At 48.8% G+C, this 15,906-nt stretch overlaps 2 protein-coding genes across 14 annotated transcripts in view; both read right to left on the reverse strand.

Moving 5' to 3' along the window:
• Positions 1-647: 647 nt before the first annotated feature.
• Positions 648-13,335, reverse strand: GPT (glutamic--pyruvic transaminase). Of its 3 annotated transcripts, none has more exons than XM_074203023.1 (13): positions 13,296-13,335; positions 12,500-12,549; positions 9,938-10,097; positions 8,982-9,071; positions 8,748-8,856; positions 8,264-8,397; positions 7,768-8,011; positions 7,426-7,505; positions 7,183-7,319; positions 6,767-6,941; positions 5,020-5,175; positions 4,790-4,902; positions 650-4,686 (listed from the first exon to the last, which is right to left on the reverse strand). In XM_074203023.1, exons 3-13 carry the CDS (start codon positions 10,091-10,093, stop codon positions 4,596-4,598), a joined length of 1,485 nt encoding a protein of 494 aa, XP_074059124.1. In that variant the 5' UTR covers positions 10,094-10,097; positions 12,500-12,549; positions 13,296-13,335; the 3' UTR covers positions 650-4,595. The 3 variants fall into 3 exon arrangements, with proteins under 3 accessions (XP_074059127.1, XP_074059124.1, XP_074059126.1); XM_074203025.1 differs by lacking the exon at positions 13,296-13,335 and adding an exon at positions 12,923-13,012; XM_074203026.1 differs by lacking the exons at positions 12,500-12,549; positions 13,296-13,335 and adding an exon at positions 10,640-10,768 and having other exon boundaries at positions 648-4,686.
• A 224-nt stretch (positions 13,336-13,559) lies between these two features.
• Positions 13,560-15,906, reverse strand: part of PPP1R16A (protein phosphatase 1 regulatory subunit 16A) — a 108,221-nt gene continuing 105,874 nt past the window's right edge. For all 11 annotated transcript variants that reach the window (XM_074203013.1, XM_074203022.1, XM_074203021.1 and 8 more), the window contains one exon: positions 13,560-15,825. In XM_074203013.1, coding sequence (XP_074059114.1) covers positions 15,424-15,825 — 402 coding nt within the window. In that variant the 3' untranslated portion in view covers positions 13,560-15,423. The remainder of the gene's footprint in view (positions 15,826-15,906) is intronic.

Genomic DNA, 15,906 nt, shown 5'->3' on the forward strand with positions numbered 1-15,906 from the left:
TTTCTATTCAATGGAGGCAGCAGTGTTTAAGTTGAAAAGCTTGAGGATGTAGTCACTTATTTATATATATATATATATATATATATATATATATATATATATATATACATACACACATATGTGTATACATATTATATGTAATCACATATGTATATGTGCCTATATATTTTATATATGCATTATCTATATCATCATAAAGAGTAGGTTCTAAAGGACATAGCAAAAGGGACCAAGTGCTAAGTGGCTCCCTTCCAACCAGGTACCCTGAAGAGGAAGGGAGAATAGAATAAAAAGAGTGCAAAAAGTGAATGATCACATTGCAATGAGATTAGATGGTCAGGATTGGGAAAACCAACCTGGTGGCCCCTCATCTAGTCTCATCCACTATGACTAAGCCCAGCATCGATTTCCCTCTCCTCTCCTTCCTACACACGTTTTATTCTCTTTTTCCTTGCACACATACCCTGTCTGAGACTTCAGCTTCATATGGGTTAGCTAGGGCAGCTAGATGATGCAGTGGATAGAGCACTGGCCTTGGAGGCAGGAGGATGGGAGTTCGAATCCAGCCTCCTGATTCACATTTGTCCACTAGACCCAGGTGACTATGAGACTGGTGACTTAGCACAACACCCCCCCACACACACACAAATCCAATTCTTGTGTTTGTCCTGGCATCGCCTCCTTGATATCATGGGTTTTCTTTGAAAATGAAAGGGCAACCAAAAAAAAGAAAAAAAATGAAGGGCAAAATTATGGTATGGGTTAGCTCCTTTTGCTTAAATAACCTCTCACAAGCAGGCATCCTGAGCAACCCTTCTCTTACTAGATACCTATCCACTGATGACTTCAACTCCTTCCTTACTAAGCCAGAAAATATGTTTCAAAGCTTGCTGGCTAAAAAATGGGATGGGATTTAATGTGGACCTCACCCAAGGGACCTGGCACTGACGCTCCACAGCTAAGAACATAGGGTTATTAATTTCTGTGGGAAGGAGGAAGGAAAGGCACCATCAGGACTGACAGTGGGCAGATAAAGGGAAAGGGAACTGTGGAAGCCAGATAATGGGAATCCCCTATGCTTGGACCCACCAGGAAAGTGGTCCAGGGCAGATGGTGCTCGAGCTTCAATCCAAAAGGCATCCTGCTAATGTGACCAGGTCAAAAGCCACCACGAGAATGTCAAGTCCAGCTGCTGCATATTAAGTCCTAAATATGTATTAAGTGAGTTGTCAGTAGCAAAGGAGATAACTCAACTTTATTACACCTGAAACCAGACTTGAGGTCAGACCAGACCTTTCTGGGATTTTCCTCTTCCAGGATACAAGACGAGATAGAGGGGCAGCAAGAGAGACTAGAGGCAGTAGGAAGGGATAGTTCTACTCAGAAAGGTTTAGGTCGGATCAAGGGTAGCTTGGGACTGCAGAGGGGGAGGCAATCAATCCACACCACGGCACTGGAATGATGCTAGGAGAACATGCCCTCTAAGTACCAGATGCAGCAATTGGGGATGTTTAGTCTGGAGAAGAGGAGACTAAGGGCAAATGTGATTACTGCCTTCAGGTATTTTAAATTCTGTCCCATAGAAGCAGGATGAGAACTTGTTCTGTTTGTCATCAGAGGTCAAAACTAGGCAGAACAAGAGGTAGAAACTGGAGATGAATTTTGGTGTGGTTTTTAAGTCAAATTTGCTAACCATAAGTGCTGTCCCAAAGTAGACAGAATCAGGAAGATTCAGTCTTAGTTCAAATCTGACCTCAGACATATTAGCTATAAGACCCTGGGCAAATCACTTAATCTTCTGCTTCAGTTTCCTCATCTGCAAAATGAGCTAGAAAAGGAAATGGAAAACCACTCCAGTATCTTTGCCAAGGAAAACACAAATGGGATCATGAAAAGTTGATCATAACTGAAAAATGACAACCACAAAGTGAAATGGGATCCCTCAGAAGGTAATGAGTTTCTTAATTAGAAGTCTCTAAGAGAATATGCAAATATTAGAGGATTCTTGCTTAAACATGGACTAATGTTTAATGTTTCAGCCAAATCTATTATTGTAAAGTGATAAACAGTTGGTTCTGTACTTCCTTAAAAGCCCATAGGGGTAGGAAGAGATTTGGAAATGGACTGCCATTTTAGAGTTAGTTCTCTCCTCCCCCCTTTGGAAATTGTTTCTAGTATGTTGGACAGTCACTTGTCTGGCATGTTACAGATGCTTTTTGTTTTTTTGTTTTGAACTTTGGGTTGAATTATAAAGTCACTGAAGTCCCTTCCAAATTAGAAATTCTATAATATACCACCAACTCCCATTTTTTTATAGGTTTGGTTTTTTTTTTGGCAAGGCAATGGGGTTAAGTGGCTTGCCCAAGGCCACACAGCTAGGTAATTATTAAGTGTCTGAGGCCGGATTTGAACTCCTGACTCCGGGGCCAGTACACTATCCACTGTGCCACCTAGCTGGCCCCCAACTCCCATTTTTTAACTTTTTGTATGAAGTACACACACTGTGGTTGTAAGGAGATGCTTTTTTAATCATGTGTTTAATCAGAAGAGAAATATGAATTCCCTTGCTTTTGGGGAAAATTAAAAGGTAACATGAATAGGTGTATCCAGGACAAGGTCTGTGACTGGTTTTTTCCTTAGAACATTACTGACTACCTCATATGATTACTTCTCAGAAGACATCAGAAAAATGATCTCTGGTGAGTATTTAGAGGTAATTTACTTACTGTTCCACATGTTTGACTTTTTAATTAAAAATACTGAAATAAGGGGGCAAAAAAAGAACTATAAGGTGAGATGTAAATCCAAGGAGCTTCCAGTTAAGATCATTCCTATTTTTAAGGTGATGAGAACTCTTTCTATACTTTTTACATTTTCTCATTCTTGTCTAAGCTACAGGTAAAAGAGTATGGAAAGAGGAATCTGGTTAAAAGTCCTTCCTACAACTGGTAGAGAACAAAACCCAAAGGGGAGGTTTCTGTATTGACTGTAGAGCTGGGGACTATAGCCTAGATTAATAAGCTCACCTGAGTCAATGTAGATGGACAAATCTCAAATTGGCAGGGGGTGTTTTTATGGCTAGAGATGGTAGAAGACAACACACAGCCATGAAGAAATGAACCCTTCAAGTAGGGAAGGTATCAAGATGAGTCCATTAGAACCTAGAAATTATTTAAAAGACCACAAGGCTGAGATGAAGGCATTTTCTTTTTGATCAGGAACCCAATGATTGTTCTCTAGTGAATTATGTTTGATTCTCAATCCTTGTGAACAAATTGTTGAAGTCATACCTTGTGCTTTGGGGTGAGTAATGTGCTAAACCCACTCAAGGGAAGGAGGAGCTAGATTCCAGAGCCTGCAGGAGAGGAAATTCAGTTTTGCTACAACTGATCAGAACCAAAGCACCAAACAGGCTGTGAGTAGGTGGGTGAGGGAGTGTGGAAGAAACTCATAGGTCTCAAGGTATGGTTCAGTGATAAAGACTCCAAAAGTAGTTTAAGGTGAAAGCTCTGAAACCAAAGGGCAAAAGTACCCCAAGAGGAGAATATCCAGGGAAGGCTGATTCGATGATCTAGTACCATTCCCTCACTTTACCATGAACAAACCAAGATCCAAGGAAGAAAGAGTCTCAGTGTTAGAGTTAAGATTGGAGCAGCCCAGCTTGGCCACTCTCCCTTCTCACCTCATACTATCTCTTGTCCTCAGGAAGTCACTTCTGATATTTTTTTCCAGCTAGTTCTTGAGATTGTCTTGTTATGCCTTTGTTTCTTAGTAGATATTTCACTTTTCCACTAGACTGTGGACTCTGTGTCTGTGGTGTGGAGGGGTATCTCATATGATCTTTGTCACCAGACTCCCCTCCCATAAAAAACTATTTATAAATGCATGTTGAGTTAGATTTTTGAATTGACTTGTTTCTTGCCCTGAAGGATAGTGGGAAGCTGTCCCTGTGTCTATTCAGTGAAACTTTAGATATATGTTATAGGAAAGCAAGAGGGGGAAAGGGTCTCTGTAGCTGCACCAATCAACCTGATAGAAGCCAGGAGGAAAGTACTGAGCTAGAAAGAATTGGTGGAAACCTAAGAAACAGCCAGCCTCTTATGGAGCTGATGGGAAGGGGGTGGTGGTGGATGACCCTCAGGCTGAAAGATGGGATATGTAGGGATCATCGGGCTCCAGGATTGACTCTGTTATGATTTTGCCACATTAGTCACATGCCCCCAGTCCAGACATATACATGGTCGTTCTTCCTAAAAAGTAGGAATACCTTCAATATCTTTATTAGGATGTTCTTTAAGAGGGATCCAGGGGCTCAATCCCTTCATCTTGGTACCCACCAGGGGTCTCTATGGCTTTCACTTGCGATACTCAGAGATGCTGAGGACCACACTCCTCTCCAAGTCTGTGCTGATACCCTTGGGGTACTGTCCACCACCCTATCTCACCCTCTTCCTAAAAACCCCAGGGAAGAGAGAGGAAGTCACAGGAAAAAGGGGGGAACATAGACAGGGTCCAACACCTATTTCCAGAGAAGGGATATATAATGGAGGAGCAGAAGAAGCCCTCCTCCCTCCTTTCCCTTCAGTTTCGGTCCATTAGGAATATTCCTGAGAAAACTTGGCATAAAATTGGCTCAGTTTCTCTAGAAGGATCTTCAGCTTCTCCAGAGGGGGAAGAATGGTCATCCTGGGGAGGAAAGGTCAGTGATTAGCATCACCTCTCAATGTTCTGGAAGGGGGCCCTTCAGCCAGTGGTCTGAAGCTCTCAGTGGAAACCTCCCACTCTGTACCTGAAGTGGTAAGTGCCATCCTTCTGGCCAAAGCCACTGCCAGGTACCACACAGATACCAGTTTCCTCCAGGAGTTGAATGCAGAAGAACATGTCAGGAGACTGGCCCAATTCCTAAGCAAAACAAAGAGAGGAGACACAGGCACCCACTGAGGCATCAGGGATCAAGTCTCTTACATTCAAACCAACCCTCATAGCCACTCCCTGCCCAAGTGAGGTCTTGCCTCGCACCTTTGCCCGCTGCAGTGCTTTGGGGGGTAGCTTGATGCGGGGGAAAGAGTACATAGCCCCTTGCACTGGGTTACAGTGGATGCCAGGTTGCTTATTTAAAATCTCCTCTGTGAGCAGGGCCTTCTTCGCCAGGTCTGTCAGCACAGTCATCTTCTCCTGGGGTGATGGGAAAAATCAGGGCTTGGCCAAAATGATGGCCACCCCCCACCCTACAACTTCAGTGGGATAATCTCAGGGAATATTTTTAGATCCCTACAACACTCCACTGAAATTCTCAGAAGTTGCCAATGGTCTAATTGCCAGACCCAATAGTCACTTCTCCATCCTCATCCTCTTTAAGGCAGTGTTAGGCACAGTGGCTGACAGACTACATTCTTCCTCCTCCTCCTGGGGCAAAAGCAGCAGGTTCTTCTCCCTCTCTGTCTCCTCTGGTTCCTCAGCCTCCTTCTGCCCCTGCCACTTTATGTCTTGACAAGCCTATTCAGCCTTATGCCTCTCCCACTCAAATGGAAACTCCTTGCCAATAGAGATTATTTCACTTCTTGTACCTGAAGAGCAGGTGTGTAATATCTGTTCTTTGGTTGGCAGCCCATCTTTGTAGATGACTCCCAGGTACCCAGAAGACACCTCCTCTTGGGGTTATTACTAGCACCTCCAATCTAACATGGCTAACAATCAGTGTTTCCCCTATCCAAGGCCCCTCTTCTTACTGACCTTGCCATCTCTCCAGGGCACCAGGGTCCTGTGTTTGTGAACTTATCTGGCACTCCCCCTTCTCCCTTGCCTCTCCTAGCTGCTTACCAGATCCTGTTGGTCTCATGTCCTTGATCTCACTCTCATCTTTCTCTTCCTCACTACTCCCACTACCATCATGGAAAGTATGTGCCCTCACTGCCACCACCTTCCCTAATGGCTCTTCTCCCCTCTACCTTTTCCTTTTGTCTAGAATTCAAGACTATAACCTGACACCCTAACTTTCCCAACATTTGTTGTATGTTATAGCCACATATTGGATTATTCTCTGCACCTTGAGGATGAATTGTGCTCTCTGGAATCCATGCCTATGTCCATATTCTTCCTTGTCCCAGGGATGCCCTCTTTTGCACTCTTTGTTGAATTCATTCCTCAAAATTTCCAGAGTGCTTCCAGTTAAATTCCTTCTCTGATGATTCATTGTGGACTAGGGGGCTCCCTATGCTCCTGGTAGCCATGCTGTGGGTGTATGTATTCCTACTCATTCTTTAAAGTTCAGCTCCTAGGGCACCACCTCCAACCAGATGCTCTGGGTTGGTTACAACCTTCCTCCTCAAAAAGAACCTTATTTGCTCTTGTCTTATTGCATTTGTGTTATCTTGTCCCTTATTCCCCCATTGAACTGTGAGCTACATAAGGGCAAGGCTCATGTTGGATCTAAATCAGGTCTGATCTGCCCTGGCACCCCTTGAGTATCCCTGTCTTTGACGGATCAGATCTGGAATAAGATTTGGATCAAGTGTCAGCTCTCCTATTCTCTAGATGTGTGACTTTAGGCAAGTCCGCACCTTTTTCCAGGCTTTGAGTTTCCTCACATCCAGAATGAAGGGGTGGACCAGATGATGTCTGAGATCTCTTCCAGCTCTAAATCTAGGGCCCTGGCTGGGATCCCTGATACCACTTTTCCCTGGAATTGTTACTGGGAAGAAGGTTTAGCAGCCTGGAGGGTGCTTCATCCCATTCTCCTATCCACCTTGGCTCTAGTCCCACTCACCTGTTGGAACTGCTGATAAGAAGACTCCCCAGGTTGGGGGGGATTCGTCACTATGTCCATAAGAATTTGCCCTGGTATTGGTGGGCACAGCCGAACTGACAACAACTTTAACATCTGCTGCTTAACCTCAGGGTCCATATTCACTACTTCTGTGTAGCCCCCCCGGAACCCACACCTAGGAAGAAAAGTGTCAGAGGATCAGAAGGACTAAAGAATTGGGAAAGGGGTCCCAGGTGGCCTTAGGGGCCTTGGGCATGTTCTGAGTAGTGCTGAAGGATGATTTGGGCTTATTATCTGGGGATGATGGTTTGTTATTAATTGGGGTGGGGGGATTCCCATATCTCCCTGGCTTAGAGGGAATATGGAGGATCCCTGTGTCTCCCTAACCAATAAGGGGGAGAGGACCTGTGTCTTACTCGCCCATGTAGCCTTTAGAGCAGGAGTGAAAGGAAGCAAGCTCTAGCTCCTGGGCATAGGGTGGGCCCATCTCCATCAGCACCTTCTTGAATGAGTGAAACTGGGATCCCTCAGCATATACATTGTCCTGGTAAACCTGAGGGTCCAGGTAGAAGGGAGGTCATATTCACAGTCAAAAGACACCCCTGAGGCCTCCCCTCACCCAGCCCTAACCTCCCCTGGCAAGGCCCATGACTAGACACCTCATCGGCCAGCAGGAAGAGATGCTCCTCATAGGCAAATCGGATGACAGCTTCGATGTTCTCACGGCTCTGGACCTGCCCTGGGTTTTAGGTTAAGGGGTACAAAAGGAGATAGGAGGAGATCATAGGAGGTCAAGGGGGACCAGTGGGTGATGCAGATAGATTGGCAATTTTTCCTGGTGCTAAGGCAAAGGTGGGGCAGGGGATGAGATGCATGAGCAGATTCTCAATCCCAAGACTTCGGGAGGGTAATACCCAAGGATACCTGGGTCTGAGGATGGGGTAAATGATGGGGCCAGCTGGGTAGGGGGGGTAGATAAGATGAACATCAGGTAAATCTACCTGTGGGATTGCCAGGATTGATAACACACAGGACCCGAGGCTGGCAATGAGCTTTGGCTTGATTTAATGCCTGTCGCAACTCAGCCACGTCTAGTGCCCACTCATGCTCCTCATCCAAATAGTAGTTGATCTGAATGGCGTCAAATTCAGCCAGAGTAGCTGAATACAGTGGGTACTGGGGAATAGGAATCATGACGCCTGTCCGAGTCTGCCCTTTACCCGACACCAATAGATGCAGCACTGCCTGGAGAAGAGAGATAAAGGCTTGAGAAAAGCTCCTTTACCTTTTCCCCCCGACCTTCCCTGACCCTCATTAGCAATCTGTACCCATCCCTCCCCCTCCCCCTCTCCTTGCCAACTGGGAATAGGCTGTGCCAGGCTCGGGTACAATGAGGGCCTCTGTACCGATGGCTGCTAGGGGAAGGACTGAAGAGGGAGGGGCCTATGAAAATCAGATTGGGGAGGAAGGGAAGAGACAAAGAAAGAGGAGGTATACCATGATGGCACTGCTGGCCCCTGTGGACAGGAAGATGTTGTTGGGGTCAGAAGCAATGCCCCCGTCACGCTGCTCAATGTACCTTGCCACATCTTCTCGGATCATCTGGATGCCAGAGCTGGCACTGTAAGACCCTAAGACAGGGTGGGATGAGATGGGTCAAAAAAGGCAAGCGGACTGTAGACAAAGCTACACTCCCCTTTAAATCATTGGGTCCGAGGGCAGGACTATGCCCCCTGCTTCAGAAGCATAGTACTTTAGATTCAAACTGTAAGGGTCTCAGAAGTCATTCAGCCCAACCTCTCATTTTACAAATGAGAGGAAACTGAGGCCCACAGAGGTAAAACGATTTGTCCAGGGTCACGTGGGAATCAGCAGAGCTAATATTTGAGACCAGATTCCTCTGCTACAAATCTAGTAATAAGTCGCTTGATGGGGGGGGGCAAGGTGGGGCAGGGTGGGAATGGGCAGGGAAAGCACTCACCTGTACTGTGGCCCGCACAGGCCTTCAAAAGTCTTGAAGCCCGTTTCTTAGCATCGTCTGGGAAGGAGGGACTGCTTAAGAGATCTGGATACTGGCAGAGGGCTAAGACCTGAGAGTTGTGTGAGAGAAGGAAAAGATATAAAGTGAGGGACCATGGGGTCCCCCCAAGGACAGCAGGGTCAGGTATGGAACTAGAAGGGGTGGGGGATGGGGTGGGTGACCAAGGCCTCTCACCTGGCGGATAAAAGTGATTGGTTTCTGTCCCATAGCTTGGGCGTCTCCAATATTGGCCTTGATAATCTCTGTGAAGGGTTTCTTCACACCCTGGAGAGAGGATAAGAGTTCTTCCTCTACCCCTCAGCCTTCTCCCTTCCCAGTTTGGTTCTGGGCTCCCAGAACCAAATAACCCTGAGGGAAGAGGGGACCAGCCTCTCCCAGGGCCTGTCCCATTCTGCCTAGACAAGCTATAGGGCCCCTGGCAAGGGATGGGAGAACACAGGGTGAATTCCTTACTCATTCAATCTCTTCCCTATAGCCCCACAGCTTTTAAGGGAAGTGGGGGTTGGGGTTCCTTCCTCATTAAGCCCCTTCCCTATAGCCCCACAACCTTACTAAGGGAGGTGGGGGTGAGAAGGCAATGGGCAGGAAGGTCTGAGAGAGGTGCCCATTCTCTTCCTGCCCACAGTTAGGAGCTGCCTGGAGAAGGAACTCTGGGCTTGTAGGGTATGCTGGCTAAACCTCCTATTTTCTCCCTATATTAGGTGTGTGCTCCGACCCATTACCCAAGGACCTTATGTTCCTTGGGCAATCTCTATTACAGAATGAAAAATCTAAAGTATGGGAACATGGAGTCCCTGACCCAGGGCAGGTGTCTTTTTTTTTTTTAATGGTTAGTATGTAGTTGTGGGACAAGTAGAGTAACATCCTTAGGACGGGGGGCACTGTGTCCCTGGGACAGAGAACCTCAAGAAGTAGGTATGACCAGGGCTGAGAGAAGTTGAATTGAGAAGAGGTTGGGCAGAGCTAAGCCCAGAGCTTCCCCGACCCATTCCAGGGGCTGGCAGGAGTTATATGGAAGGAAAGAAGGGGCTAAGGTCATTGGGAGTTAGTGCTTACCCCAGGAGAGATTACAGGTTAGAGTGAGTAAGTGTTTGAGAAGGAGGTGAAGGGGAAGGAACACAGGGCAGTACCTGCTGCAGCTCTTTCTCCAGCTCCAGAGCCCGCAACAAGATGGGCCCTCTCACCGCATACTCCACGTTTTTCACCGACGGGTTCATGGTGTCCATGGTCAGCACCTTGTCCCGAATCCCATTCACTACCTGTTGCTTGAGGCTCTTGTTTGCCATGATCCTACATGGGGGGGATGTATGAAGCCTACTCAGAGCCCCCCACCCCATGCTCGCATCCCAAACAGCCCACGTTCAGGACAGTGTAAGACAGCTGGCTGGGCTCCAGGAGGGTCCAAAGGAGGAGGGGGGGACAGAGGAAGAGGACTGAAGGGTGGGAGAGCAGGAGGGAGGGGAAGAGGAGGCAGGGGTACAAGAAAAGGACACCACATAAGGGTACTGGGGAAGCAAGGAAAGGCAAGAATTTACAGGAGAAAGAGGAAGTCAGAAAAATGGGGAGAGGGAGAGTAGACAAGAAAGAGGGGGTTAGAGAGGAAGGTAAGGTGAGGTGAAGTGAGTAAAAATAGATCAGGGATGAGGGAAGAGCAGGACATGTCAGAAAGAAAGGTTAGGGGAAGGGTTGAAGAAAGGGCAGGAGTACGGTGAAGGGGTGGAAAGGAAAAGAGAGGAGAAACATCTGGGGAAGGAATGGAAAGGTGGTAGAGGAAGGAAGCGGTCCCAGAGGATCAGGCAAAGGAATTGGGGGAGGATGGCAGGGTGGGAAACCTGTGCTGGGGGGGGGTGCCCAGTCCCCTCTCCCGCTCAGAGCCTTGAGGTCCCGAATCGTCCCAGAGAGAACGGAGTGAGTGAGAAGTGAGTCAGGGCCCCAGGCCCCCTGGCCCGCCCCGGCAGCCCTGGCACAGCTCTGCCCTTGGAAGGGGTAAAGGGAGGGAGGGAAGGTAGAGGCGGGGCTTAAGGGAGACTCCCTGTCACTGCCAGGAGCAAGGAGGCAGTCACATAGCTAAGGCGAGAAGGGCAGAGAGAAAGACCCAGACAGTCATAGGATAGAGATAGAGATCAAAGAGGGGAAAGAGAAAGGTGAAGGAGATGAGGAACCTTGGAAGAGTGGCAGAGTTAAGGGAGGAAAAGAACACACACCCTCAGGGAGAGAACAGACAGCTTAGGCTTGGGGACTAGGAAGGGTGTCAGGAGAGAGTACATATGTGAGGACGTGTGCTAGTTCCACCACGTTCCTGAAAATTTGGGTTCTTACCCCATCAGGGTTTGGGTGAAGCTTAGCCCCTTCATCTTTCTGTCTGATCGGGCCTGTGTTTCCCTGGCAACTGGGCAGGGCCCAGGAATCCTGGCTGAGGGTAGACTGATAGCTGCTGCCATCATTCTATACCCACTCAGCTGACATGATATGTGGTAGGGGTGGGAGGGGGGAACCCGCTGCCCCCTTCCTTTTCCCACTCCCTTTGCTTGTCAGGAAGCATGGGGAAATGATCAGAAAGGGTATCTGCCCAGCAGAGATGGGAATCTGAGGAAGCAGCAGCTCTAGAAATAGTTGCCTGCCCAGGTCATGGATCTGGAGGTCTCTTTGTACATCATTTTGGTTCCCACTCCCTGGGGGGGTGGGGTGGGAATGAGTAGGAGCCGATTCCCAGAGATAGTGTTAGTAGCAAGGGTTAGGATGAAAAACACTGAGCAAGAAAGGAGCCAGGAAGACTATGAGTGGAATGGGGACTTTGCCCTTTGGGTGCCAACCTGGGAGACTATGGAGGGTGAGGAGAGAGATTTCTTTCCTCTCCACAACAACCACTGCTTATGTTCCAGGGAACTGATTGGCCTCTACCAATCTGACTGAATACTCATAGGACTATCCCCTTTTTTTGCTTCCTACCCCCCAAAAACGTGGTTTGAAGCAATCACAACTTTGGGTCCAGAGATAGCTAAAGGAACTAGGGTGATGGATACAGGGGTACACTCAGAGGCAGGAGGCATAATAGCAAAGGAGCCACAACACGTTCAAGGAAAGAGACAGAAGCAGAGATGGGAACAGAATCGTGGGCTCAGGAGAATAGACAGGGAAAGAGAAGAGAGCAGACAGAACCAGGGGAAAGAACCTGAAATAAGAGAGATTACTGAGATTCTGCGGAATTGGACCCTTAGTCTAAGTTTTATTTTTAAGCCTGGATTAAGGAGGATGGGGACTGGGTTGGAGCTGGGGCAGGAAAGTCAGAGAGGGCAGACACCATAGGTATGTTGCTCCCTGGCCATCTCCTCAGTTTCCCAATCTTCTAGGTCTTTGATTGGTGGGAGAAGTTGGACAGGCGCTATTGATAGGTTCTCAGAGCCCCACCTCCTCCTCTCTTATCTGCCAAACTACAACTCCTCCAGGCTTCCTAGGCACTGAGGGATCTAGGGGAGTGGGGAGGGTAACGGGCGGAAAAACCACTTTCTAGCGGGATGAATCAGAGGGGCGAAGGATGTCACTGTCATCCCCTAGCCTCAGGCTTGGTGAGGTGACCCCACCGGGAGAGGACAACCTGCAGCTAAAGGTTAAGACGTGTGGATTCACATTTTCCTGAACTTCCAGCCCACCTGAGACTGGGGCCCAACCCTCTCCCCCTGCCCCACACTCACCTTGTGGACGGTGTCCTGGTTTCTCAGATCCTCTCTCGAGTTCCCTACCCCTGGCAGGAAAGGAGACTGTCAGAGGGCCGCACCAGTGGGCAGGAGGAGGAGTTGGAGGAGTCCCTTATCCTCACCTAGCCCCGCCCCTCCCTTCCTTACCTTTAGGGGCCACCTGGAAGTAACCCTGCCCAGCAGTTCTAAGCTTTGCCTCGCTTCCAGATAATCGCGTAAGGCCAAGCCCACCTGTTCTCGGCTTAATGTCAGCCCTAAGGCTGACCACCACTCGGCCCTACCTAGTTACCTTTGCCTGTCCCCCAAGTCCCACTACTCTGTGCCAAGGAGGAGAGAGAGCCCGGGGCACCAGAGCTGGCTTTGAACCTGCCCTTGCTTGAAGGTTGAGTGAAAGCACATCTTTCCTCCCAGAGGTCTCACCTCTTGGAATCAAGCGGGCAGCAGGCTTCTCTACTCAGCCCTTCCCTCTCTCAGTGTACAAGGCTAATATGCTTGGACCCCAGGCGGGGCTAGATAGCTCCCCTCCCCCTAACGACCTTTTCAGCAGCAGCTGCACCATCCCACACTAAATTTAACCCCAGCCCGCCCATCTGGCCCTCCCTCCCCACCACCCAAGTCCAATCCCAGGCTCCCTTTGAATGTGCGTCCCCCTACTCCCTGAAGAAGGGGAAATCAGGAAAAGAGGAAAGGTAGAAAGACAGGTCACAGGTAAATGGAGACAGGAGGAAGGAACCTGGTCCATGCCTGGCAGGTCCATTAGGTAAGGAAACAACAGCAGGCCAAGGTGATCTACCTGAAGATCTCCTGGACCCACAGGGCCTTGGTCTGAAATAGGTGATAGGAACTGCTTAAGGCCCTGGGGCAGAGGTGAAGACAGGCCAAGGGTGTTTTCCTCGATGAGGCTGTGGCCCTGCCTTGGTAATGCTGGGTCTTTATCCGGGCCCCCAAGATGCCTTCACTTGGATATATATTGGGCCCTAGCCAGCTTGTTGAAGGGGGAGGAGGGAGGGAAGGGCCTGGGTTATGCCAACCTCTTCTCCAATGGCAGCTCAAGAGGAAGCTGGCAGCCTGCTCTTCACTCCCCCTTCTCCCCACCCCATGAAGCCCTTGTCCTAGGCAAGAGGCCAGGGTCTAGGTGAGATCCACCCCCGTGGAAGGAGGCCAGAGGCCTAGGTTATTTCCTTCTTTCCACTGAGGCCCTGGCCAGGTAGCCTTGCCCCTGGTGCATCTAACCTCCAGTTCCAGAAATGCCTTCTCCCCACTTTTCCCTTCAATTTTGCTGGACTGCTTCTGGCTCCAGCTCTACCATGTCCTTAATCAATGCAAACTCACTTCAAAGTGGGGGAGGGTTTAAAAGATCCAAGGCAGGGGTCCAGAGGAGGGAAGACAAGAGGAACCACAGCCCAACAGAGCCTTAATTTCAAGGAGGGACTGGGTTGGCACCCCCCTCACATCCCTGTGAAAGAAATGACTTGTTTTCTATTATATTAATAACCAATTAGTAAGTTATTTCTTCATTCAAGGACCAGTCCCTGTAGGTCAGTCAGCCAGTTTCTTTGGGACAAGACTGACATAAGATTGGCAGGAACCCACCCAATTAGAAAATCCTACTTCTGTTTAGAATGTAAATAGAATCTAATCTAGGTGAACTTCAGCTAAAGCATTTAGCAACCTATTGGAGTTTAGGGTAAGGCAGTTCATGAAGAAAACCAGAGAGGCTGGGATTGCTGGAGTTGGCAGAGTCTCCTGATCAAGCCATCCCAAAAGGTAGAGCAGAAGGCTTTTAGCCCACCCCCTTATTAATTGTTCACCAATCAGGGTTGATTTTCACCTGTCAGGGGCAACCCCCTTTCTAAAAGTATCTCCATTAGGGGTCTTTGGTTCTGAGAGGAACCTTCGACAAGCAACTTATTATCAGCGAGCTTAATTAAAAAATAGATTGTTAATTACCCAGAAACTATCTTGAGTTTTTCATGTCTCACCTGTCCACACAAACATGCATACCAAACATTTGCACATAGACAAAGAATCATAGGTTAGAGACAGAAGATATCTTAGAGATTACCTATTTCAACACCCTCACTTTGAAGAGAAAACTACTTGCTCAAAGTCACAATGCATGAAGAAGTGGTCGGAGTTGAACTAGTGTTCTTCCAGTGTGTTAAATGTGCCCCGTTTGATATGGTAGGGGGGAACACTAACACAGCCCACTAGGCCCATGAAATCCTTCTGGAGGCCCACAGAGAATAGGGGTGTGACAAGCAGAGACCTTTATCTATCATGGACACACAAAAAAACAGCAACACAATGGCAGAAAATTCCTTTATCAAGTTTCACAGAATAAAAATATGGACTCCCCCCTCCCTTCCCTGGCCCCAAACCCAGGGCATCTGTCCCCAAAAGGGTCTGAACCTGAGACAGGAGCCTAGTGAGGCCCCAATGCCACTCCCCACACTCTGGATACTCTGTTCTGGAGCTACCAGGAAGTGGGTAGGCAAGGATAAGGCAAGGGTGGACCTCAGGGAAGATGACTCCCTTTGATTCCCCCAGAGCAGGAATGAGATGAGCTGGGCCTCACCACATCCTTACTCCAGGACCCAAAGTTGGGGAGGTGAAGTGGCCTTTAGGCCCAGGAGACATAAGGCTACTGCAGGTCGGGGCCCCCAGCCTCACTCCTTGACCAGTCTCACTCATTGCCAGAAGCTGTACCACTGTCAAATAGGAGGAAAGAGAGGGCTGGGCTGAAGTGAGGCAGGTCACTGCCCAACAGTACCTAGGCAGGGGGCCCTACATTCCCCTGTGCCTAAGATGACTGTCTCAGACCCCCATTGGAGAAGTGGGAAAGTTCCCTTTCCCTGGGAGCTGGAGCAGGGAGGGGAAGCAGGCCAGCTGGCCTCTAAAACCCATAACTTCTGTCCACCTCACATGATCCCACAGCAGGGCCTCTTCTCAGCTGGGGCCTCCTCAGCAGGGGCAGTCAGCTTCAACAGGGGAGGGTCCCCACTTGCTGAGGTATAATAGACTGGTGTTTGAGGAAGTCCAGAGTTCTGGGCTTCAGCACAAGGTAGTCCCTCAGCCCCTAATCCCCCAAGGTCCTCAGCCACAGGACGCTGCAGCTTGGCAGCAGCCCGCTGCCGCTTGAGGTCAGCCAGTGTATGGTGTGCCTTGTCCCGAGTGAGGGGTCCAGGCCCAGGTGACTCCTGTGTGGTCAGCTGGTAGGAGACACTTCGGTCCAGCCTCTTGGAATACAGGTGCCTGTTTGGGGGTCCTGGGGCTGCCCCTGCATTGCCATTTCTATGTCTCAGTGTCTCAGGATCTATCTCCTGCAGGTAAGAAAGGAGTCCAGGTAGGGATTAGGAGGGTCAAACAGAAAACAGGGTCTAGGGCTGAAGATGGGTAAAGGA

This window comes from Macrotis lagotis, chromosome X, assembly GCF_037893015.1.
Source record: "Macrotis lagotis isolate mMagLag1 chromosome X, bilby.v1.9.chrom.fasta, whole genome shotgun sequence".
NCBI classification, from domain to species: Eukaryota; Metazoa; Chordata; class Mammalia; order Peramelemorphia; family Peramelidae; genus Macrotis; species Macrotis lagotis.